General features: G+C 37.5%; 2 protein-coding genes across 5 annotated transcripts in view; one reads left to right on the top strand and one right to left on the bottom strand.

Moving 5' to 3' along the window:
* Positions 1 to 15,815, top strand: part of slc35f3b (solute carrier family 35 member F3b) — a 166,002-nt gene extending 150,187 nt beyond the window's left edge. For all 4 annotated transcript variants that reach the window (XM_062058325.1, XM_062058324.1, XM_062058327.1 and 1 more), the window contains 4 exons: positions 5,618 to 5,743; positions 11,372 to 11,564; positions 11,665 to 11,754; positions 13,215 to 15,815. In XM_062058325.1, coding sequence (XP_061914309.1) covers positions 5,618 to 5,743; positions 11,372 to 11,564; positions 11,665 to 11,754; positions 13,215 to 13,456 — 651 coding nt within the window. In that variant the 3' untranslated portion in view covers positions 13,457 to 15,815. The remainder of the gene's footprint in view (positions 1 to 5,617; positions 5,744 to 11,371; positions 11,565 to 11,664; positions 11,755 to 13,214) is intronic.
* Positions 15,463 to 21,915, bottom strand: LOC133657842 (alpha-1A adrenergic receptor). Its single transcript, XM_062059626.1, has 3 exons — positions 21,764 to 21,915; positions 16,811 to 16,971; positions 15,463 to 16,740 (listed from the first exon to the last, which is right to left on the bottom strand). The coding sequence occupies exons 1-3, from the start codon at positions 21,906 to 21,908 to the stop codon at positions 15,571 to 15,573; spliced, it is 1,476 nt and encodes a 491-aa protein (XP_061915610.1). The 5' UTR covers positions 21,909 to 21,915; the 3' UTR covers positions 15,463 to 15,570.
* Between the last annotated feature and the right edge of the window lie 182 nt (positions 21,916 to 22,097).

Here is a 22,097-nt window from a genome sequence, read left to right as displayed (position 1 = left end):
AACGTTTATTTATATAGCCCTAAATCACAAGTGACGACATCCACGGTACAGAGCCCACATACGGGCAAGGAAAAACTCACAACCCCAATGGGACGTCGATGTGAATGACTATGAGAAACCTTGGAGAGGACCGCATATGTGGGTAACCCCCCCTCTAGGGGAGACCGGATGCAATGGACGTCGAGTGGGTCTGACATAATATTGTGAAAGTCCAGTCCATAGTAGATCTAACATAATAGTGAGAGTCCAGTCCATAGTGGGGCCAGCAGTAGACCATCTCGAGCGGAGACGGGTCAGCAGCGCAGAGATGTCCCCAACCGATGAAATATTGTATAAAAACAATACAATAGAATGTACTACTAACAACTACAGTAGTTTTATGAAGTAATATCCACCATCTAAATATAATTCTAACTCTCTTGGCTGGCGTTAAACTCTTTCTGCTTCAGTACGACGCAGTCTTGCAGTGATACGCTCGAATTGCTTCAGCAAATTGGGGACACGTTTGGTCATGTCGTTGATGATTTATTCCTTTAATTCACTGAATATCATTGACTTATTCTTCTCAGCACTGTCCTGCGCACTCACTTTTTATGAGGACTTTCTCATGGTTGGAAAACAAAGTTACGTCGACCTCTAGCTATAAGCTAATGTTAGCGAGTAAGACCAGATGTTTTGCTCAAATCTTGTCAGATGAATAGCTGTGCAAAAAGGAAACGAAAAAGTATGACTGTACAAATATTTCAATGAGTGCCCATCAAAAGTAATTTAGCTGCAGATCTGCTACAAACCCCAAAACCAGTAAAGTTGGCACGTTGTGTAAATCGTAAATAAAAACAGAATACAATGATTTGCAAATCCTTTTGAACCTACATTCAATTGAATAGACTGCAAAGACAAGATACTTAATGTTCGAATAAGAAAACGTTATTTTTTTGCAAATATTAGCTCATTTGGAATTTGATGCCTGCAACATGTTTCAAAAAAAGCTGGCACAAATGGCAAAAAAGACTATGAAGCCTAAAATACCACAACGGAGACCACAGACTGTTGAACAACTTACCGGTAAGCTGTACATCAAGCAAGAATGGGAAATAATTCCACTTGAAAAGCTACAAAAATTGGTCTCCTCAGTTCCCAAACGTTTACTGGGTGTTGTTAAAAGGAAAGGCCATGTAACACAGTGGTAAATATGCCCCTGGACCAACTTTTTTGCAATGTGTCAATGATTATTTGCAAAAAAACATTTAGTTTCTCAGTTTGAACATTAAATATCTTGTATTTGCAGTCTATTCAATTGAATATAAGTTGAAAAGGATTTGCAAATCATTGTATTCTGTTTTTATTTTCAAATTATACAACGTGCCAACTTCACTGGTTTTGGGTCTTGTATAAGAAAATAAATGGGTTTTTTTAATCACTCATACATCTCTCATCAAAATCTATTTAAAGATCTACTGCTTCATTATTGTCTAAAGAACACACAGACTGTATGATGCAGCAATAGACATATGTAATAGTCATTGTATAAATGTGACAAAGTCAGTCAATCAATCAATTTTTATTTTTATCAATCAATGATGTCATCATGTTGCTGTGTGATTGAAACGTGCGTTACTGTGCATGATTGTGTGTTGAAGCGTGTATTTTGAGGTAATAGATGGAACAGTGTCAGGATTTAGTCGGTGAGGGAATGCATTTCCATCCTGCACACGTCTTCTGCTTTATACTTGTCGTTTTACACACTCGCTCAAACACTCCTTTCCCATCCTTGGCTGCCACACTTCCCATTATGAATGACAAAAGGCCTCCTTGGGAAGGAAAGCCACGCACTGATAATCCTACTTCTCTCCTCCCACCCACATATAGTCTGTCTTCGGTGGTGGCACACATTTCAGATTTGGAATGTCTGCAGCAATGCAGGTGACGCTTGATCAGTTTGTTAAGAGCGTGCACAAGAAGGGACGTGCACGAGCAGAGAGACGCTACATCATTCCTGTGTGATGTTGTGTGTATAAGGAGATGTTGACTCACTTATGTTGAATTCCAATGTATAGTACATTTTAAATACATAAAAAATGATTGATCATTAGTTTCTTGTAATTATTACTACTGTGTTAGCATTTCTCTCAATATTTGTGTAGAAATACAGGAGAATAGTCCACACTCAAAGGGGAACTTTTTGGGGAATTTGTGAGACAAGAACACACACCTTTCTCTTTTTGTGTGCATTCTAAATAGTGAAAAACGGCAAAAAATACAGGTAATAAAGATTGACTGATTTTGCCTATGAGGCCCAATAAAAAAACTTCCAAAAACCTCCAAGATTGTATTATAAACATGCTGAAAGTGTACACTGTACACAGTCGTGGTCAAAAGTTTACATACACTTGTGAAGAACATAATGTCATGGCTGTTTTGAGTTTCCAATAATTTCTACAACTCCTATTTTTTTGTGATAGAGTGATTGGAGCACATACTTGTTGGTCACAAAAAACATTCATGAAGTTTGGTTCTTTTATGAATTTATTATGGGTCTACTGAAAATGTGACCAAATCTGCTGGGTCAAAAGTATACATACAGCAATGTTAATATTTGGTTACATGTCCCTTGGCAAGTTTCACTGCAATAAGCCACTTTTGGTAGCCATCCACAAGCTTCTGGTTAAATTTTTCACCACTCTTCTTGAAAAAAATGGTGCAGTTCAGCTAAATTTGTTGGTTTTCTGACATGGACTTGTTTCTTCAGCATTGTCCACACGTTTAAGTCAGGACTTTGGGAAGGCCATTCTAAAACCTTAATTCTAGCCTGATTTAGTCATTCCTTTACCACTTTTGACGTGTGTTTGGGGTCATTGTCCTATTGGAACACCCAACTGCGCCCAAGACCCAACCTCCGGGCTGATGATTTTAGGTTGTCCTGAAGAATTTGGAGGTAATCCTCCTTTTTCATTGTCCCATTTAAAGCACCAGTTCCATTGGCAGCAAAACAGGCCCAGAGCATAATACTACCACCACCATGCTTGACGGTAGACATGGTGTTCCTGGGATTAAAGGCCTCACCTTTTCTCCTACAAACATATTGCTGGGCATTGTGGCCAAACAGCTCAATTTTTGTTTCATCTGACCACAGAACTTTCCTCCAGAAGGTCTTATCTTTGTCCATGTGATGTCAGATGAAACAAAAATGTAGCTGTTTGGCCATTATTGGAAACTCAAGACAGCCATGACATTATGTCCTTCACAAGTGTATGTAAACTTTTGACCACGACTGTATATTGTAATACATGTAATATTTTCATATTTTGGTCATTTTATGCATTGCCATAACGTCTTTGCTGGGCGCATTGATTTCACAGAGCTCATAGCAACGAACACCATTTCCGTCAACACAAACAAACAATAATCATGTCTGACTTCATCAGAGCCAACCACCACTACTTTGGGACAAATGATGATCCAGAACCTAAGATTTTTGAGCCTGAATATACCAAGGATGAGCTCCAAGTTTTAGAAGCTGGTTGCTATATAGGGAAATATTAAGCAATCATGTAGCAGTAATACTAAACAAAATAGCAACATATCAAAACAGTGACTTATAATGTCCACTCTCCCTGGGACGCCGACTAAAGATATGGTTGTATCTTTCAGCACAAGACTTATGCTCCCTGTATAGGTGTTGAATTTAGCACAATCCTCACTACTCAGGCAAAAAACGCTGAGAGGAAACAAGCATATTTTCTTTTTACTACTTACAACGCACAGAGAAGAGAAACCTGTGTTCTCGTCTCACATTGGAATTCCGAATGATAGGCAAATAAAAAAAAGTGTAGTTTCCCTTTTAGTTGCCTATGAACTATTTTACCTTTCTAATTACTTTACCATAAATAATCAAATGTAATAAATTTTTGCCTAAGAATAACAAAAAAAAACCCTCTACATTCTAGTACAATAAATGTGTATTTTTATAATCCTGCGTTGCTAGCCGTTATGCAATGTATTTTTCAAGTTGAGAAAAGTTAAATATCAAATGTGCATTAATTTGAATACTTATAGTACAAACAGTTCAGATCCAAGATCTAATGTGTCCTATATCACATGAATGATAGGACATGGCATTTCCTATATATATTTTTGATAAAGGTTTTGATGTATATAATATTTCTAATGCTGTCAAACAAATATATATTTTTAATTAATCACAAGTTTGAATTTTAATTAATTGCGATTAATCACAGGTTATTGCTTGCATAATTGAAATGAACTTAAAAAAAAACCTCGATATTTGGACACAAATGCAATTTTATTGTCAGAATCTCATGCAGGAAAGTTTTTTTTTGCAAGTTTTATTTAACTGAACGTTATTTATTTGCTCAACATGTAATAACAGTTTTATCTAAAGTTCCATTTGGGTTTGTTCTGGAATTACATTTGACAGTATCAGTCTCCTCACTAATAGTAGCTCTGATGTATGCATTGACTTGGTCACTGATGATATAAAAAATATATATATATATATATATATATATATATATATATATATATACATATATATATATATATATATATATATATATAACATGTATAACAACGTGCAACGCCTTTTTGACAGCCCTAAGGAAAATACTAAGTCAATTATTGTGAAAAAATTGTGAACAGGAAGTGAACAAAAAGTTTTGCAACTGTTATGTAAAGAAAAGGGGTAGGATTAAATAAGCTCTGCTTCTTCCTAATACTTTTCGAACATGTTGAAAAGAAACTGGAAATTGTGATGTATCATGTTGTATGCTTGCATGTTTGAAATAAACTCAAACTCAAACTCAACTCAAACTCAATGTTTAAATAAAACACATATGATGCTGTACCGTATATACTTTACTACCGTAACTTCCTGAGAGCCAGTATCCTCTGCTGTGGACATTTGTCATTTACATAAGGGGGCTATTTTTTCTGAAATAGGCAACTCTGACAAAAGAAATGGAACAAAAAACAAACGTCCACTGCAGAGGACACTGGAAATTCCAGCATATATAAAGCAATGGATAGTAATTAGTTGAATTCAGTGTGTGCAGGATTAGAGTTATGACCCTACGAGCCTCTGACCCTCACAATGTGCTGACACATTAAAAACACAAAATGAAAAACACAAGGTCGTTGACATTGTGATAAGCAAGCAGCCCTACGCCTTGACTGACAGGAGCATTTTGTCAAAGGTGTCTTAACTGGAGGTGCTTTTATCCACTACAAAACACACAACTCATTTGTGTTCCCGACACCTTTTTAATGCACCTCTGCCTGGTTGCTAGCTCTGTATTATTGAGGCCTACACAAACGTACCTTATGATGAAGCAGATGACACTAATAGAGGATTAATGTGGAAGTACTTTGAGGACATTCCTGCTCTCTTGTCTCTCCTGTTTTGTACTATAAACATGATGGCTGGCAATGGAAATCGATTTGAGCCAATCAACTACAAGAACACTGAAGGAGCTTCCTGTGCTGACTAAGAGATAAATATCATGCCTCAATTAGAACACTGCAAGGATCTGAAAACAAAGTGGAACAGGAAAACCTCTGTGGACACACTGTTGCTAATAGTATTCCTTTTTCTTTACAGATAGTTGCTGCCATCTTGGCCATAGCGGGCATCGTCATGATGACCTACGCTGATGGCTTCCACAGCCACTCGGTCATTGGCATCACCCTGGTTGTTACTTCAGCGTCCATGTCTGCGCTATACAAGGTATTTTAATCATTATTGTATTCATTAATAAATCTTCATTTGTTTAATGGGACACAAAACACAAGCTGTCAATGATCCGCCTCAACAGAAGTGATAAAACTTATAGAACACATTTCAAAATAAAGGTCATTATTATCGTTATGGTTTGAGTTTATTTCAAACATGCATACAATTCCAATATGATACATCACAATTTTCAGTTTCTCTTTCCAACATGTTCGAAAAGGAGTAGGAAGAAGCAGCGCTTCTTTGTATCTTTATAGCTTCTTTATTTATATCTGCACCTTATTGCTCTTTTATCCTGCACTACAACGAGCTAATGCAACGAAATGTTGTTCTTATCTGTACTGTAAAGTTCAAATTTGAATGACAATAAAAGGAAGTTTAGGTGTAATCCGACCCCTTTTCTATTACATAGCAATTGCTAACACTTTCGTTTATTTCCTGTTCTTAGTTTAGTCACAATACATTCCATAAATAATAACATTAATAAATAAATTGTGAAGTAAGTTGTATTTCACATAGTGAGATGAATAAGATCATCAGTAAGTTCAGAATGTTTATCATTTTTCTTCTTTGCACTTTGTAAACACTTTGAGTTTGACCCGTTTCTTAAATTAGATCATATTAGTACACTGTTTGACTTCTTTACTTAAATCATTCCATAAATTATTTTCACATGCAGATATACTAAAGGTTTTAAGTGTTGTACGTCCATACAAATGTTTTAAATTACATTTTTCTCTGAGGTTATATTTCTCTACTTTTGTTGAGAAGAATTGTTGTACATTCTTGGGTAGCAGGTTATAGTTTGCTTCGTGCATCATTTTAGCTGTTTGCAAATTCACTATATCGTAGAATTTCAATATTTTCAATTCAATAAATAAAGGGTTTGAGTGTTCTCTATATCTAACATTATGTATTAATCTAACTGATCTTTTTTGGAACACGGTTAGTGACTGAGGTGTACTTTTGTAGTTATTTCCCCTTATTGCTGCACAATAAATCAGATATGGTAACACTACCGAGCAGTAAAGAGATTTTTGGTCCCAATACTTATATGAGCTTTATTCATTATTGATGTATTTATTGCCACCTTGTGTTGTATATTTTTTATATGAGGTTTCCAGTTCATTTTCTCATCAATCATTACACCTAGGAATTTGATTTCATTTACTCTTTTACTCTCTATTCCATCTATTTGTATTTGTTTGACTTTCTCTTCTACTATTTATGGTCGTTATATACACTGAATTATACAAATAGGTCCTAAGCTAAAGCAGGTAAAGTAGTAACTAAAACAAATTGCTCAAATTAAACAAAAAAAAAGAAAAATAGAGCAAAAATGCACACTGTAAAGAGAAAAAGCTAAATTTGTTTATTTGGAAAGGTAATTCTGCCAATTGCCACTAATAATAATTGGGACACTGTCAAATGTTTTTGTTACTGCATGTAAATAGTGAGTCTTGAAATTACAATATACTGTATACGATACTGTAAAATGCTAAATATTTAAATGTGAGGGTGTGTATGTGTGTTTTGTATGACTATCATCAATTTAGGTTTGGATTATACTGCACGGATGAGTGACACTTAATTTCGTTGTTAACCATGACAAAGACAAGAAATTGATTATATTCTATTTGATTATAAAATATTGACACTAATACCTAATGGTAAAACAGATTGTTTTCCTTATTTACATATATAACATTTTTCTTTTCAAATGATTTTCAAACAATATAAGTATACAGAAAAATATCAAAATAGCCACCCAGATCCTATGATTTTTCAGTAAGCGACCCTTGGTGGAAAAGACAATCCAAACTGTAGGGAACTCACTATTTTGTTGTCGATCACAGGTGTCAAACTCAAGGCCTGCAAAAGCCTGGAAATGATACGTGTCAATAAAGTATTTCATATTTCCTTACTACTGTAAATGTATCCGTTCTTTACATTTTGACAGAAAAAATATATGTGCAACATGAAATTGCAAATCTCTTAACTTTAAAAAATATATATTATCCAATAACACAAAAAATATATATATTATCAAATAGTGCATACCAAACATTCTTGTTCATATAAAAATAAAAACTTATATATCTGCTGGACCTAGGATTTTAAAAGAAAATTACATAATACATTTAAGTGTACAATGTAAAAATGACAATAGACACTGTAAAAAACTGACAGCCCAGTTGCCAGAATTGTACTGTAAAAAACTATTGTACATTTTTTCCAATATATAGTAATGCACCGTAAAAACAACATCTGTAAATTTTATTATAAAAAACTGTCAGCTCATTCACCACAATTTTACCGTAAAAAGCCCAATGGTATAATTGTTCCATTTACAGTTATACACTATACAAACTAACTTAAATTTAATGCTAAAATTCTGGCAACTGAGCTGCCAGTTTATGACTGTAAAATGTAAAAAAAAAAGTTTTACAGTGTATGTAAAAAAATATATAATAATCAAATGCATAGACAATTGTGAATTAATACCGGGAGGCGAATCCTTATACATTTGTATTCAAATATATTCACTGTTACAACCATTAAAAAACTGTTCAATAACAGATTAGGGAGTTTCACAAACAAAAATAGAATACTCGCTGAGAACCAATATGGATACAGAGCTAATATTTCAACTTCGATGGCTTTAATTGAAATTACAGAAGAAATTATCAATGCTATAGATAGTAAAAAAAATGTGCAGCAGGAGTGTTTATGATCCGACTAAAGCATTTGACACAATTAATCACAATATTTTAATAAAAAAATTAGAACAGTATATCATCAGAGGGTTGGTCTTAAACTGGATTAGAAGTTACTTAACCAACAGGAAAAAATATGTAGAGCTCGGCAAACACACATCTACAATGCTAAATATATTCTGTGGTGTACCTCAGGGATCAATACTGGGACCAAAATTGTTCAATCTTTATATAAATGACATTTGTAAAGTTACAAAAGATTTAAAGGCCTACTGAAACCCACTACTACCGACCACGCAGTCTGATAGTTTATATATAAATGATGAAATCTTAACATTGCAACACATGCCAATACGGCATAACTTATAAAGTGCAATTTTAAATTTCCCGCTAAACTTCCGGTTGGAAACGTCTATGTATGATGACGTATACGCGTGACGTCACGACGGCAACGGAAGTATTCATACCCAATGTGTCACCATACAAACTGCTCTGTTTTCATCGAACAATTCCACAGAATTCTGGACATCTGTGTTGGTGAATCTTTTGCAATTTGTTTAATGGACAATGGAGACTGCAAATAAGAAAGTTGTAGGTGCGATCGGCGTATTAGCAGCGGACTACAGCAACACAATCAGGAGGTTGTGTTGTGTTTGAGCTGGATACAAGACGCACTACCGTGAGTACAGCTTTGGCTTCCAAACATTTGATCGCTTGCCCGTACGTGCGTGTCGCTATGTGCATGTCACGTACGTAACTTTGGGGAAATATATGTTTCTTGCCGACTGTGATGGCGGCCGGGGTGTCGTCGAAAGCTACAACGCTTCCGCCGCCGCTCCGTAGTTAGCTTCAATTGTTAAGCTTCGCCAAGCTGGAAATTATTAACCGTGTATTTACATGTTCATGGTTTAATAGTATTGTTGATCTTCTGTCCATCCTTCCAGTCAGGGTTTTTTTTAATTTTGTTTCTATCTGCATTTGAGCCCAATGCTATCACGTTAGCTCCCTAGCTAAAGTGCGTCAACGATGTATTGTCGTGGAGATAAAAGTCACTGTGAATGTCCATTTCGCGTTCTCGACTCTTCATTTTCAAGAGGATATAGTATCCGAGGTGGTTTAAAATACAAATCCGTGATCCACAATAGAAAAAGGAGAGTGTGTGGAATCCAATGAGACCTTGTACCTAAGTTACGGTCAGAGCGAAAAAAGATACACCCTGCACTGCCTCTCTATTCCTTCACTCTAACGTTCCTCAGCCACGAATCTTTCATCCTCGCTCAAATTAATGGGGTAATCCTCGCTTTCTCGGTCCGAATCTCTCTCGCTCCATTGTAAACAACGGGGAATTGTGAGGAATCCTTCCTCCTGTCACGCTACTCCCGGTATAGGCAAGGCTTTTTTTATCAGCGACCAAAAGTTGAGAACTTTATCGTTGTTGTTCTATACTAAATCCTTTCAGCAAAAATATGGCAATATCGCGAAATTATCAAGTATGACACATAGAAGGGATCTGCTATCCCCGTTTAAATAAAAAAAATTCATTTCAGTAGGCCTTTAAAGTTAGTATTATTCGCAGATGATACAACAGCGTTTTGTTCAGGAGAGAACACACATAAGCTAATACAAATAACATAAGAAATTAACAAATTGAAAAGAGGGTTTGACAAAAACAGACTACTCTTAAACCTCATTAAAACTAAAATAATGCTATTCGGTAACAGTAGAAGGGAAAGTCAAACAAATACAAATAGACGGAATAGAAATTGAAAGAGTAAATGAAACCAAATTTCGAGGCATAATGATTTATGATAAAATTAACTGGAATCCTCATATAAAAATATACATCATAAAGTAGCAAGAAACACGTCAATAATGAATAAAGCAAAACATGTTCTGGACCAAAAATCACTCCATATTCTTTACTGCTTGCTAGTGTTACCATATCTGAGTTATTGTGTAGAAATATGGGGAAATGACTACAAAAGTACACTTCATTCATTAACCGTGTTAGAAAAAAGATCAGTTAGAATAATACATAATGTTGGATATAGAGAACATACAAACCCTTTATTCATTGAATCGAAAATACTGAAATTACACGACATAGTGAATTTACAAACAGCTAAAATTATACACAAAGTAAACTACAATCTACTACTCAAGAATATACAACAATTCTTCTGAACAAAAGAGGAGAAATATAATCTTAGAGAAAAATTTAATTTCAAACATTTATTTGCACGTACAACACTTAAGACCTTCAGTATATCAGTATGTGGAATTAAATTATGGAATGGATTAAGCAAAGAAATCAAACAATGTACTAATATGATCCACTTCAAGAAACTCTTCAAACTTTAAGAGTTTAAAAAATACAAAGAAGAAAAACTATGATCAACATTCTGAATTTATTTCATCCATCCATTCATTTTCTATATAATCTTATTTATCTCACTAATTATTATTTATTTATTTTTGATATTGATACTTATGGAGTATATTGTGAATAAATTGAGAACAGGAAGTGAACAAAAGTTTTAGCAACTGCTATGTGAAGGAAAAGGGGTAGGATTAAATAAACTCTGTTTCTTCCTACTCCTTTCCGAACATGTTGAATAGAGAAACTGGAAATTGTGATGTATCATGTTGTATGCATGCATGTTCCAAATAAACTCAAACTCAACTCAACAATCGGCCATCAGTAGAAACGAGTTTGATATTCCTGTTCTCGAGAAAATCTTTTGTTAGAGGCAGAATATTCAGCTTAGTTGTTGTATTGTCTATCACGACACAGTACCTATTTATGAAATGCAGAATATTTAGTTATTATTTAGTTAAGGTTGTCCACATGAGGTTACATTTTGTGCCTTAATGAGAAAGTCCCCGCCACTGTTCTTTCTGCCAGGTGCTCTTCAAGATGGTTCTGGGCAGTGCCAAATTCGGGGAGGCTGCACTCTTCCTGACCATTGTTGGAGCCGCCAACTTTGTGTTCATGAGCATTGTGCCCGTCATCCTATATTTCACGCGAGTAGAGTACGTTGGATCAATAGGTGATGTCCCCTGGGGGTACCTGTGTGGCGTCGCAGTCCTGCTTTTTGGTACGCCGAAAATATCACTGATGACGTAATCCACAATATACTGTACTGTCTTTGCTATGTGCAATAATCCTTGCTGGTCTAACTTTGCTTCTTCTCACAGCTTTCAACATCCTGGTCAACTTTGGTATCGCTGTTACATATCCAACGTTAATATCGCTCGGCATCGTCTTAAGTGTTCCCGTCAATGCCAGTAAGTCTCTTTTTTTAACGATTATTCCATACTTAGAGCATACGTACAGTAGGCCCATGCAAGATGTTTTGGAAATAAGTAGAGGTACTCCGTTGCCATTACTTTGCTGATACTGATAGTGGGAAGTAACTCTTAATTTCTTTTTCATGCTACACAAATAATTTTAAATAAATCATTCAATCACAAGTCAATCTAGGTCAAGAAAAAATTATTACAATGTAATGTCAAGCAAATTCCCTTGTGTCTTAAATAATCTATAATTATAATTAGGACTGTCATAAACAACGAGTTAATGCATATGATTAATCAAAAAAATTATCACATTAATGTACGCAGATTAATCGCTCAATTTACTTTGACTAGACACACTTCCGCGCATATTTAATTAAGATGTTGTTTTGTCAGCAATTTTTCAGCAAATAAATGACGTGCAATTAAATAAAACAATTGTTCCTGGATGAAATTCTGCCAATAAAAGTGCATGTGTGTCCAAATATTGGGATCTTTTTAAAGTTAATTTATGCAAGCGAGTAATAACCTGTGATTAATTTTGATTAATCCAAATTTAAGAGTGATTACCGGTAGTCATTTTTGAAAAAAGTAATCGTTTGACAGCACTAGTAAAGGGAAAATGATCTGAATGAGTTCACAAAATAAATGATTTGATGTATGTTTATGTATTACTTGTCATAAAAAACAAGTTTTTTGTCTTTTTTTTTTTTTTTTTACAAACCTATAAAAAATTGTTAAAATGAATTAAATATAATGGTGTCAAAAATGTGGGAATTTTTTCAAAATGAATTCCAATTATGCAAGTGAGCAATAGTATGCAATTAATCATGATTAATCCAAATTTAAAACATTTGATTAATCTGATTAAAAATAAGTTATCAATTGACAGGACTAATTTTAATATATCATTGAAATTGATTAGATGTTATTACCATTGTTATTATTTTTTATTCAACTGGCTATGCATGGTCCATCTACTATAGCTACCAAATGATTATTTTATTGCAGCCTCTTTAATACAAAAATTCAATTTAACAATATATTTGTAGTTAATCGTATATAATTTGATGGAAAAAAATCTTTATAGATAATTGCAAAATGCATTGTGTGGCAAGAAACTGTTTTTTTTTCTTTAGGCTAAATATACTAAATTGACCTAATTTAGATTTTGTTTACTTGGCAGCAGAACTTTCCATTTAATAAAATGTGTGTTTGTCTATGTGGGAGTTTTTGTATTCCCAAAGAAACAATAATGAAGTTAACTTGTTTTTATTGTTTCCCACAAAATTCTGTTATCTTCTTTTGCTGACTGCTATTTTCTCTGAATCATAAGGGATTTTTTTTTGGTTACACTTATACTGTACTAGTGACTGCTTCATCTGGACTACACAGAGTTTTTACGTAAACTACTAAACTTCTTGGTAAAGTTAATCTGCTCACCTTCACAGTGGTGGACCTCTACATGTGTGAGATCCATTTCAACACGGTGCGCCTCATCGCCGTCTCCATCATTTGCCTGGGCTTCCTCATGCTGCTCCTTCCAGAGGACTGGGACAAGTGCATCATCCAACTCAGCACCAGGCTACGCAAACGTGACGAGCCGGCAGAGGGAGGCGTGGAGGCGGCGGCCGCCACAGGGCTCAACTGGAGGGGCCGAGCCAGGACGTCCTTGTCCACATTTGTACGCTGATAAGGAAACGAGCACCATGTGAGCTTTTCGCTCTCCTTGGAACCGAACTCTGGTATGTGAACAAGAAGAGAGAGCTGGTCAGGTGCATGACAAAATGTCAATCATTCCATCAGTTCACCACATCCTTAATAACTTGCCTGAGGAAACATCTTTTTGGGGAAGGCTTGCGCAATATGTGGACTTGCTGGATTTAAAAGAAAACACTCAACAATCCAAAGAAGAAATGCCTCCAAATGCCGAATTCCTGCAAATAGACGTGAGGTCCTTTGTGGCACCCCTCAGGCGTTACCATGACGGACACTTTGTACATACAGCAGCTTGGAGTTCACGCCTGCTGACCTCGTGTGCCCATACGGTGATCTCAAGATGCTTTTACTGCACCTCTCTTCATCTTTGCACCGCTCTGATTGGCACCCAGCTGTCATGTGCTCTCCTTGGTTTAAAATCAGGGGGACACCCGTCGCTGCAATCATGTCAAAAAAAAACCCAGGTGGAAAAAAAAAAATACAAGTGCATTGCATGTAGAGCTTGGTTTACCATAGAATGAGAATACTTTCAAAGGTGGTTTAAGTACGAGAACCTCGATTAACAATTTATAAAAGCAAATAAAAAAAACACTTGGATTTTTCCTTTGAACTGTGAACAGCAAACTTTTGAACTCAACACATGCAGTTCAAAGTGTCACATTAAGTTCACCCGCGCAATCTAATTATACACAATACAGAGTAGTATTCAAAAAAGATTGACAGTGGCAGTAAGGCATTCAATTAAAAATATGTTTCTTGTATTTTGCTAACTGGAAGCTAGGTCTAAACGCCTGCTAACTCCCTAGAGGGGCGAGGGGGGGTTACCCACATATGCGGTCCTCTCCAAGGTTTCTCATAGTCATTCACATTGACGTCCCACTGGGGTGAGTTTTCCTTGCCCGTATGTGGGCTCTGTACCGAGGATGTCGTTGTGGCTTGTACAGCCCTTTGAGACACTTGTGATTTAGGGCTATATAAATAAACATTGATTGATTGATTGATTGAACTGAGGTAATATTAACGCATTATAATTAAAATAGTTTAATAAATGCCTCTAGTCAAAATTTAGCAATATTTTCCACATAATTAGTACCGGTAGTATTATTTAGTAATTCCTCGTATGGTGGTTGCAGCGTTTCATTACTCAGCTGCAGAGAGTAGCGGGTAAGAAAAGTGGAGGAAATGATCTACTATGGGATCCGGCAGTGAAGCGAGGCTCTACTACAAACTTTTTTAACGACGTGTTATGAAATGAGATAGACACCTGAGCCTTGACAGAAGAGCCACAAGTGGGAACGTTGCCTTGATGTGAATGTATTAACATCACTACGTGCAATATGCTTTTTACTGTGCCACCAAGGACTTCTGTACACCTTCTTTTCTACAAGTACTCATCCCTTGCTCCGACCCTCCCCCAATGGTTTCGACCCCTACTTCACAGTTTTTCCATTGTCATTCTCTATGACAATAAACAATGATATTCTATTCCTCTGGAATTATCGCTAGACATAAATGTAAACCTTTGTAAGGATTAATTATTTTATACACTGAAACATAGGATTATAACAATTAAGGAGGTAATAAATGATGGCGAAGGGGGGGTCTTAAAGTATAAAGTATATTCACATGTACCCCATAAAAAACTATTTCAAATACAGACATTGTCCAGCTTTGCTTTCTTCTTGACAATTGTGTTTAAATGTTTTATGGACATGTTTCAGTGAGAACTCTGCAAGTGTTTATATTTCTAATCAATACCGTTTTCTGTCTTAAATTTTGGTTCCCTCCTTGTAGTCTACCAGCCGAGCTTTCTACAAGATTTTAGTCCGTTTTCTAAGGGAATTTAAGGTAAATCAGTCTCTGTTAGTGTTTGATGGAGTTGAGGTCAGGTTTTCAGCAAACATGAACTGGAACTGTTCTCACATGATCCATCCATCCATCCAATTTCTACCACCTGTCCCTTTTGGGGTTGCAGGGGTGCTGGAGATGATGAAGAATTAAAAAAAAAACTAAGGGTTCTTGTCCAACTCCTGATTGGCTAATTGACTGATTGAATTTTGGCCACTGCCTCATGTGATAATAATGTTTTCAAACATGATGTTCCACTGTAACTGTAATCTGACCATAAATAAAAGTGGTTTTTGGTGCCATTGTCAGAGCAGAGAATGGTAGTTTGCTGCCCTCTTGCGACCTAGAGGGGACCTGCAGGCAGTCCACCCTCCTGCCCCCACAAGGTTGCTGCCACATGGAGCAGGATTTAGGGGCCTCTTCGTGGAGACACACTTTGCATTCGTTGGAATTAGGCTTGAAGTGAGCACTGATGGTAAAAATTGGAGGGCAAAACTGGGAGTCATCTGATCCGGGATGAGGAGCATTGAGGGTGCAGTGCTCACTGCTTCTGCCATCATCTACCTCCCTTCTCCGGCCCCCCAGGCAGGCCATCAACTTCTGCCTCAGCCCCTGCAGAGCCGCCTGGAAACGCCTACTAAGCAGAGCGTAGAGCAGCGGGTTGAAGTCACAGTTGAGCAGCACTAGGAAGTAGGAAATAGTCACAGCAGAGGGGGGCACAATGGTGGTCTGACCTGAGATAGCGGTTTCTGCAGCCTGAATGAGAACCACCCCGAAATAGGGGCTCCAGCACAGGAAGAAGGCTAAAATAACTACAACAAGACGAGCAACTCCTTGATGGTGTTGATGGGCATCCTGCAGGGGGGCTTGGGCCAGGAAGGAGACGACCCCCTGGCAGGAAATGGAGGACGAAGACATGACCTCAGACACAAACTGTCCACTGAGATGATGGATGAGTCTGGAAGGGCTGTGCTGAGATGCGGTGAAGGTGGTGTTTGGAGCCCTGCTGCGCTGAACAGAGTCTTCCAGGCTGTGAATTCTCCTGGCTTGGTTGCGGGCCACCTTAACGATGTTGACGTAGCAGAAAAGGATAATGATGCCGGGCACCAGGTAGGATAGGCTGGTCATGGTGGCCGTATAACTGGGACTGCTGGCCCAGTTCACTCCACAGCTGTACATGGGAGCCACGTAAGCCACGGAGCTCCAGCCCAGCAGAGGGGGGCAACTCGTGGCCAAGGCTTGCAGCCAGATCCACAGGACCACGGTGCAGGTCCTCCACAGGGTGCAGCGAGAGCTATAGCGCAGGCAGTCCATAATGGAGTGGTAGCGATCCAGAGCGATGGCAGCCAGTGTCAGAACAGAGGCTGTGCAGTACACAGAGGAGGTGTAGCCCACAAAAAGACATAGGTTCTGTGGAGTAAAATCCTCATGGATCAAATAATAACAAGGATGAGAGTCGAAGTTTTTTTTTTTTGCTTACGAGACAGTCGGCCCATCCAGGCTCCATGATGGACAACGCCACAAAGGGCATGGTGACGAGGCCCACGAGCAGATCAGTGATGGCCAAGTTCATGATCAACACTGACGTCACACAGTGGAGAGTCTTGGTGGCGGCTACAAGGATGATGACAAGGGAGTTACCTACAGAGAGGTTACATCAAGTGTCAGACTTGATGGAACATTCACAGCCTTAGTGGAAACATGTCTCACTGCTTTAGAGTGTTTTGAGCCAGTGTCCCTCAATGACTTATTAAATATAGTTCAACAAATTAAAAATGTTTTTAACTCTATCGGGCCCTGTATTGTTCAATTGGTGAATTCTTCCCTGAGGTGTGGCTGTTCCACAACTTTCTTGAAACATACTGTGGTCCGGCCACTAATCAAAAAGAATAACGTTTTTCACCAAATTTTAGACCAATCTCTAAGTTGCCATTTTATCTAAGGTCTTAGAGAAGGTTGTTTACAATCAACTTCTGTCTTACCTAAAGTAAAATGAAATTGGGGAGAAATTACAGTCTGGTTTTAAATCACAGCATACTGTAGCACACAAACTGCCCTTTTAAAATGTTTTAATTAAGAATAAGATTAGTTTATTTCAAAGGGGACAATGCAATTGCATAAAACAAATGACTACACATGGTTAAAAAAAGCCAAAATTAGCCAGAAGGCTAGTTTTCATCTGTTGTGCCCTGGCCATGATGTAAAAAAGGCAGTAAAAATACAATTTCAAAGAAAAAGAGAGAAAAAGAAAAAAAGCACACAATACATATACGATATAATAAAAAATAAAATACAACACCACAACATAACATTTATCATAGCATCAAAACAGGCTCATCTTTGTGCTGGCAGCTGAAGGCGTTGATAAGCCACATTTTCAATTTTTTTGTGAAGGCCTTGTAAGTTGTGACCAGTTTAACCTCCTCAGGTACTGAGTTCCACACATTTGCACTCCTTACTGACCAGGCCGACTTACTGAAAGTGCTCCTGCGCAGAGGAATATAACAGTCACCTCTGACAGAGCCTCGAGTTACACGCTCACGGCTGTTTCTTTGGCTGATGAACTCTGCCAGAGGATCTGGAGCCAAGTCATGCAGTACTTTATAGGTCAGTTTTAAGTCTGAAAATGTGTGAAGAATGATTGATTGATTGATTGAAACTTTTATTAGTAGATTGCACAGTACAGTACATATTCCGTACAATTGACCACTAAATGGTAACACCGGAATAAGTTTTTCAACTTGTTTAAGTCGGGGTCCACGTTAATCAATTCATGGTAAAAGACTGTTCCAGTTTAAAATACTGTATTTTTTTTTTTTAGATTTGGCACAGTGATGATAGTGCCTAGGTTTTTTATCCATAACTTTAATTGCTTGTTTAGGTTAGGGTTATTACCTGCGTTTACCTATGGACTCATGTAAATATGCAGTCATTGTGCTTTTAGATTTGACAGCAGCTTTTGATACAGTAGACCACAGTATTCTTTTTAACTCGCCTGGAGTCATGTGTGGGTATTAAGGGTACAGCCCTACATTGTAGTGTATAGGAGATTTTCTGTAAGCCTACACCAACACTTCTCTGAGTCTGCCCTTAACTATGGTGTACCCACATGCTTCCCGTGGGCTCGGTTTTTAAAAAGCACAATGTTACTTCTTACTGTTTTGCAGATGACATTCAGATATATCTGCCTGTAACAGTAATGGGTTGGGGCTATTTTTTATACCTAAACAAAAATAAAACACATATTGTGTTATTTTGTCAAACACACACTCTATGCACGGACATGACAGTGCTACAGTATTGGTCCTCTGTTTTCTGCGTGCAGAAGGCTGCAGCTCGTCTTTAAACAAAACCTAAGCAACGCGAGCACATTACCCTCGTACTGGCCTTACTTCATTGGCTCCCAGTTACTTTTAGAGTGCAATTTACTTTTTTACTCATTGTTTTTAAGTGCTTACACTGAGTAGCTCCGTCTATCTGATTGAGCTACTGCAACCTTACTCTCCCTGCAGGACTCTGAGGTCTTCAGACCAGCTCCTCCTGGCTGTACCTAAATCCAGGCTCAAAACTACAGGAGATAGAGCCTTTTCACTAGACTGTGGAACAGTCTTGCACTTTCTATTAGATCTTCCCAGTCCCTGAGCCAGTTTAAATCTATCAATCAATTTAGGCTAAAAATATATTTTTTACTCCCTGGCATTCAAATCCAGTTAGGCAGGATATATTGGTAGTTTATTTCTTGTTTTATGCAATATATTACATTAACATTTTTTATGTGATATATTTTTGCACTTATTTTAAGGTATATTTGCTATTGTATTTTATTCATCCTGCAGTGTTAAAATGTAGATGCTTTACACTCATTTATTAGAATTGTGTCTTATGTCTGTACAGCACTTTGGCCAACTGGGGTTGTTTTTAAATGTGCTGCATTAATGATGAAACTGAACACATTACTACAACATAGCTGTGCCCTCCCCCATTCCATTCCCCTAAAAACAATATTCTGGAACATTTTTTGTGGCGATTTCTGTCACCCCACATTTTCTTCACGCTCTTTCATGTGTTTCTGACTAATCTATTTATTTAGGCTTAACCAGGGGCTTCAAACTCTTTTTCATTGTGGGCTAAGTACATCGCAGTTACGGAAGACCCCAGAGGGCTGCTTCATGATATTTTTCAGTCCTTCCAAAAATTTGCGATGTTGCGATCACCCCGATTTACAGAAATCCAACCAATCCTTACAAATTATAAACCTCGCATCTTTGCCCAATGCCTGTTATTTTCCCGAACATTTTGGCCAATCGAATTTGTTCGAGCAGCACTCAAACGCAATGCAACTGTCTAACCAATCTAAAGTCTCCCTGCAACACAACTTTTAAAAAATGCTGCAGCGAAATCAGGCATTTTGGGCGGCGACAAATACAAAAAAGCCTGTAAAATCCTGAAAGGACCCATTATTACACATTTGCCACTCCAAAATTGAAATACAATAATCAAGAAAGATGAAAGACCTTATTGACGCACATTGTTTCGAGGCTTTCGCGGGCCACGTAAAATGGTGTGGCGGGCCAGATGTGGCCTCTGGGCCTTGAGTTTAACACCTGTGCCGTAGACAATTTTGAAAACGATGTTTTACAAAACACAAAACCAGTGAAGTTGGCACGTTGTGTAATTAGTAAATAAAAACAGAATACAATGATTTGCAAATCTTTTTCAATTTATATTCAACTGAATAGACTGCAAAGACAAGATATTTTTAGAATTTAATGTCAGCAACACATTGCAAAAAAGTTGGCACAGGGCATTTTTACCACTGTGTTACATGGCCTTTCCTTTTAACAACACTCAGTAAACGTTTGGGAACTGAGGAGACACAGTTTTGAAGCTTTTCAGGTGGCTCTTGATGTACAGCCTAAGTTGTTCAACAGTCTGGGGTCTCCGTTGTGGTATTTTAGGCTTCATAATGCGCCACACATTTTCAATGGGAGACAGGTCTGGACTACAGGAAGGCCAGTCTAGTACCCGCACTCTTTTACTATGAAGCCACGCTGTTGTAACATGTGGCTTAGCATTGTCTTGCTGAAATAAGCAGGGGCGTCCATGATAATGTTGCTTGGATGGCAACATATGTTGTTCCAAAACCTGTATGTATCTTTCAGCATTAATGGTGCCTTCACAGATGTGTAAGTTACCCATGTCTTGGGCACTAATACACTCCCATACCATCACAGATGCTGACTTTTGAACTTTAACCCTATGACAATCCGGATGGTTCTTTTCCTTTTTGTTCCAGAGGACACGACGTCCAGTTTCCAAAAACAATTTGAAATGTGGACTCATCAGACCACAGAACATTTTTCCACTTTGCATCAGTCCATCTTAGATGAACTCGGGCCCAGCAAAGCCGGCGTTTTTGTTGATAAATGGCTTTCGCTTTGCACAGTAGTTTTAACTTGCACTTACAGATGTAGCGACAAACTGTAGTTACTGACAGTGGTTTTCTAAAGTGTTCCTGAGGCCATGTGGTGATATACTTTACACAATGTCGCTTTTTGATGCAGTACCGCCTGAGGGATTGAAGGTCCGTAATATCATCGCTTACGTGCAGTGATTTCTCCAAATTCTCGGAACCTTTTGATGATATTACTATTATATTACTATTATTATTATTAGGAGTGAAATCCCGAAATTCCAAGCAATAGCTCATTGAGAAATGTTGTTCTTAAACTGTTCGACAATTTGCTCACGCATTTGTTCACAAAGTGGTGACCCTCGCCCCATCCTTGTTTGTGAATTTTATACCCAATCATGGCACGCATCTGTTCCCAATTAGCCTGTTCACCTGTTGAATGTTTCAAATAAGTGTTTGATGAGCATTCCTCAACTTTCTCAGTCTTTTTTGCAACTTGTGCCAGCTTTTTAGAAAGATGTTGCAGGCATCAAATTCCAAATGAGCTAATAGTTGCAAACAATTAAGTTTTCCATTTCGAACGTTAAGTATCTTGTCTTTGCAGTCTATTCAATTGAATATAGGTTGAAAAGGATTTGCAAATCATTGTATTCTGTTTTTATTTACGATTTACACAACGTACCAACTTCCCCGGTTTTGGGTTTTGTATATTAATAATATATTTCAGATCCAAAATGCTGATTTACAGCTGAATTAACAATATAGTATTACTGAATAGAACAGTGAAACATAAGATTACAAGGCTCATTACAGAGAATGTTAAAAAAGTCACTATACTGTGTTCAAAATCCAGATTAGCAAAGGTTAAAAAAATGTTATCCTTAACTCGTTGGCGGAAGCAGGCTAAACCATAATTTAAAAAAAATAATGAATGAAATCAAAAATATTTTTACTTTAAAAAAAAAACAAATTCTGTTAAGCATAAAACACAATAAATGTGAGTTTCAGGATGTGTCCTACCTGTTATTGCCCCCAGACACATCAGCACCACAAGCACAAACAGCAGCGGTTGCATCCGCGGAGGCAAGCCGACCTCGTAATATTCTTCTCGGCTTGAGTTGACAGCCACCGACCGTGTGGAAACTGGAGAAGACTCGTTGCCCATTAGCACGTCCATTACACCACCGCGGGATTGAAAATCACTTTACTCACACGATAGGTGACATAAGAAGTACAGTTAGTAGTGATAAATGTAGAAAAAATATGACTGGAAGAAGTCCTGTGAAGAAAACCGCCTCCATGGGGGAGGGGAAGGAAGGGTGCCGGGTGGAAAGATCATCACATTGATAACATT

This window comes from Entelurus aequoreus, linkage group LG09 (assembly GCF_033978785.1).
Source record: "Entelurus aequoreus isolate RoL-2023_Sb linkage group LG09, RoL_Eaeq_v1.1, whole genome shotgun sequence".
Taxonomy (NCBI): Eukaryota; Metazoa; Chordata; class Actinopteri; order Syngnathiformes; family Syngnathidae; genus Entelurus; species Entelurus aequoreus.
Note: the sequence above shows the minus strand (reverse complement) of the source record. Positions and strands in the feature narration are given on the sequence as shown.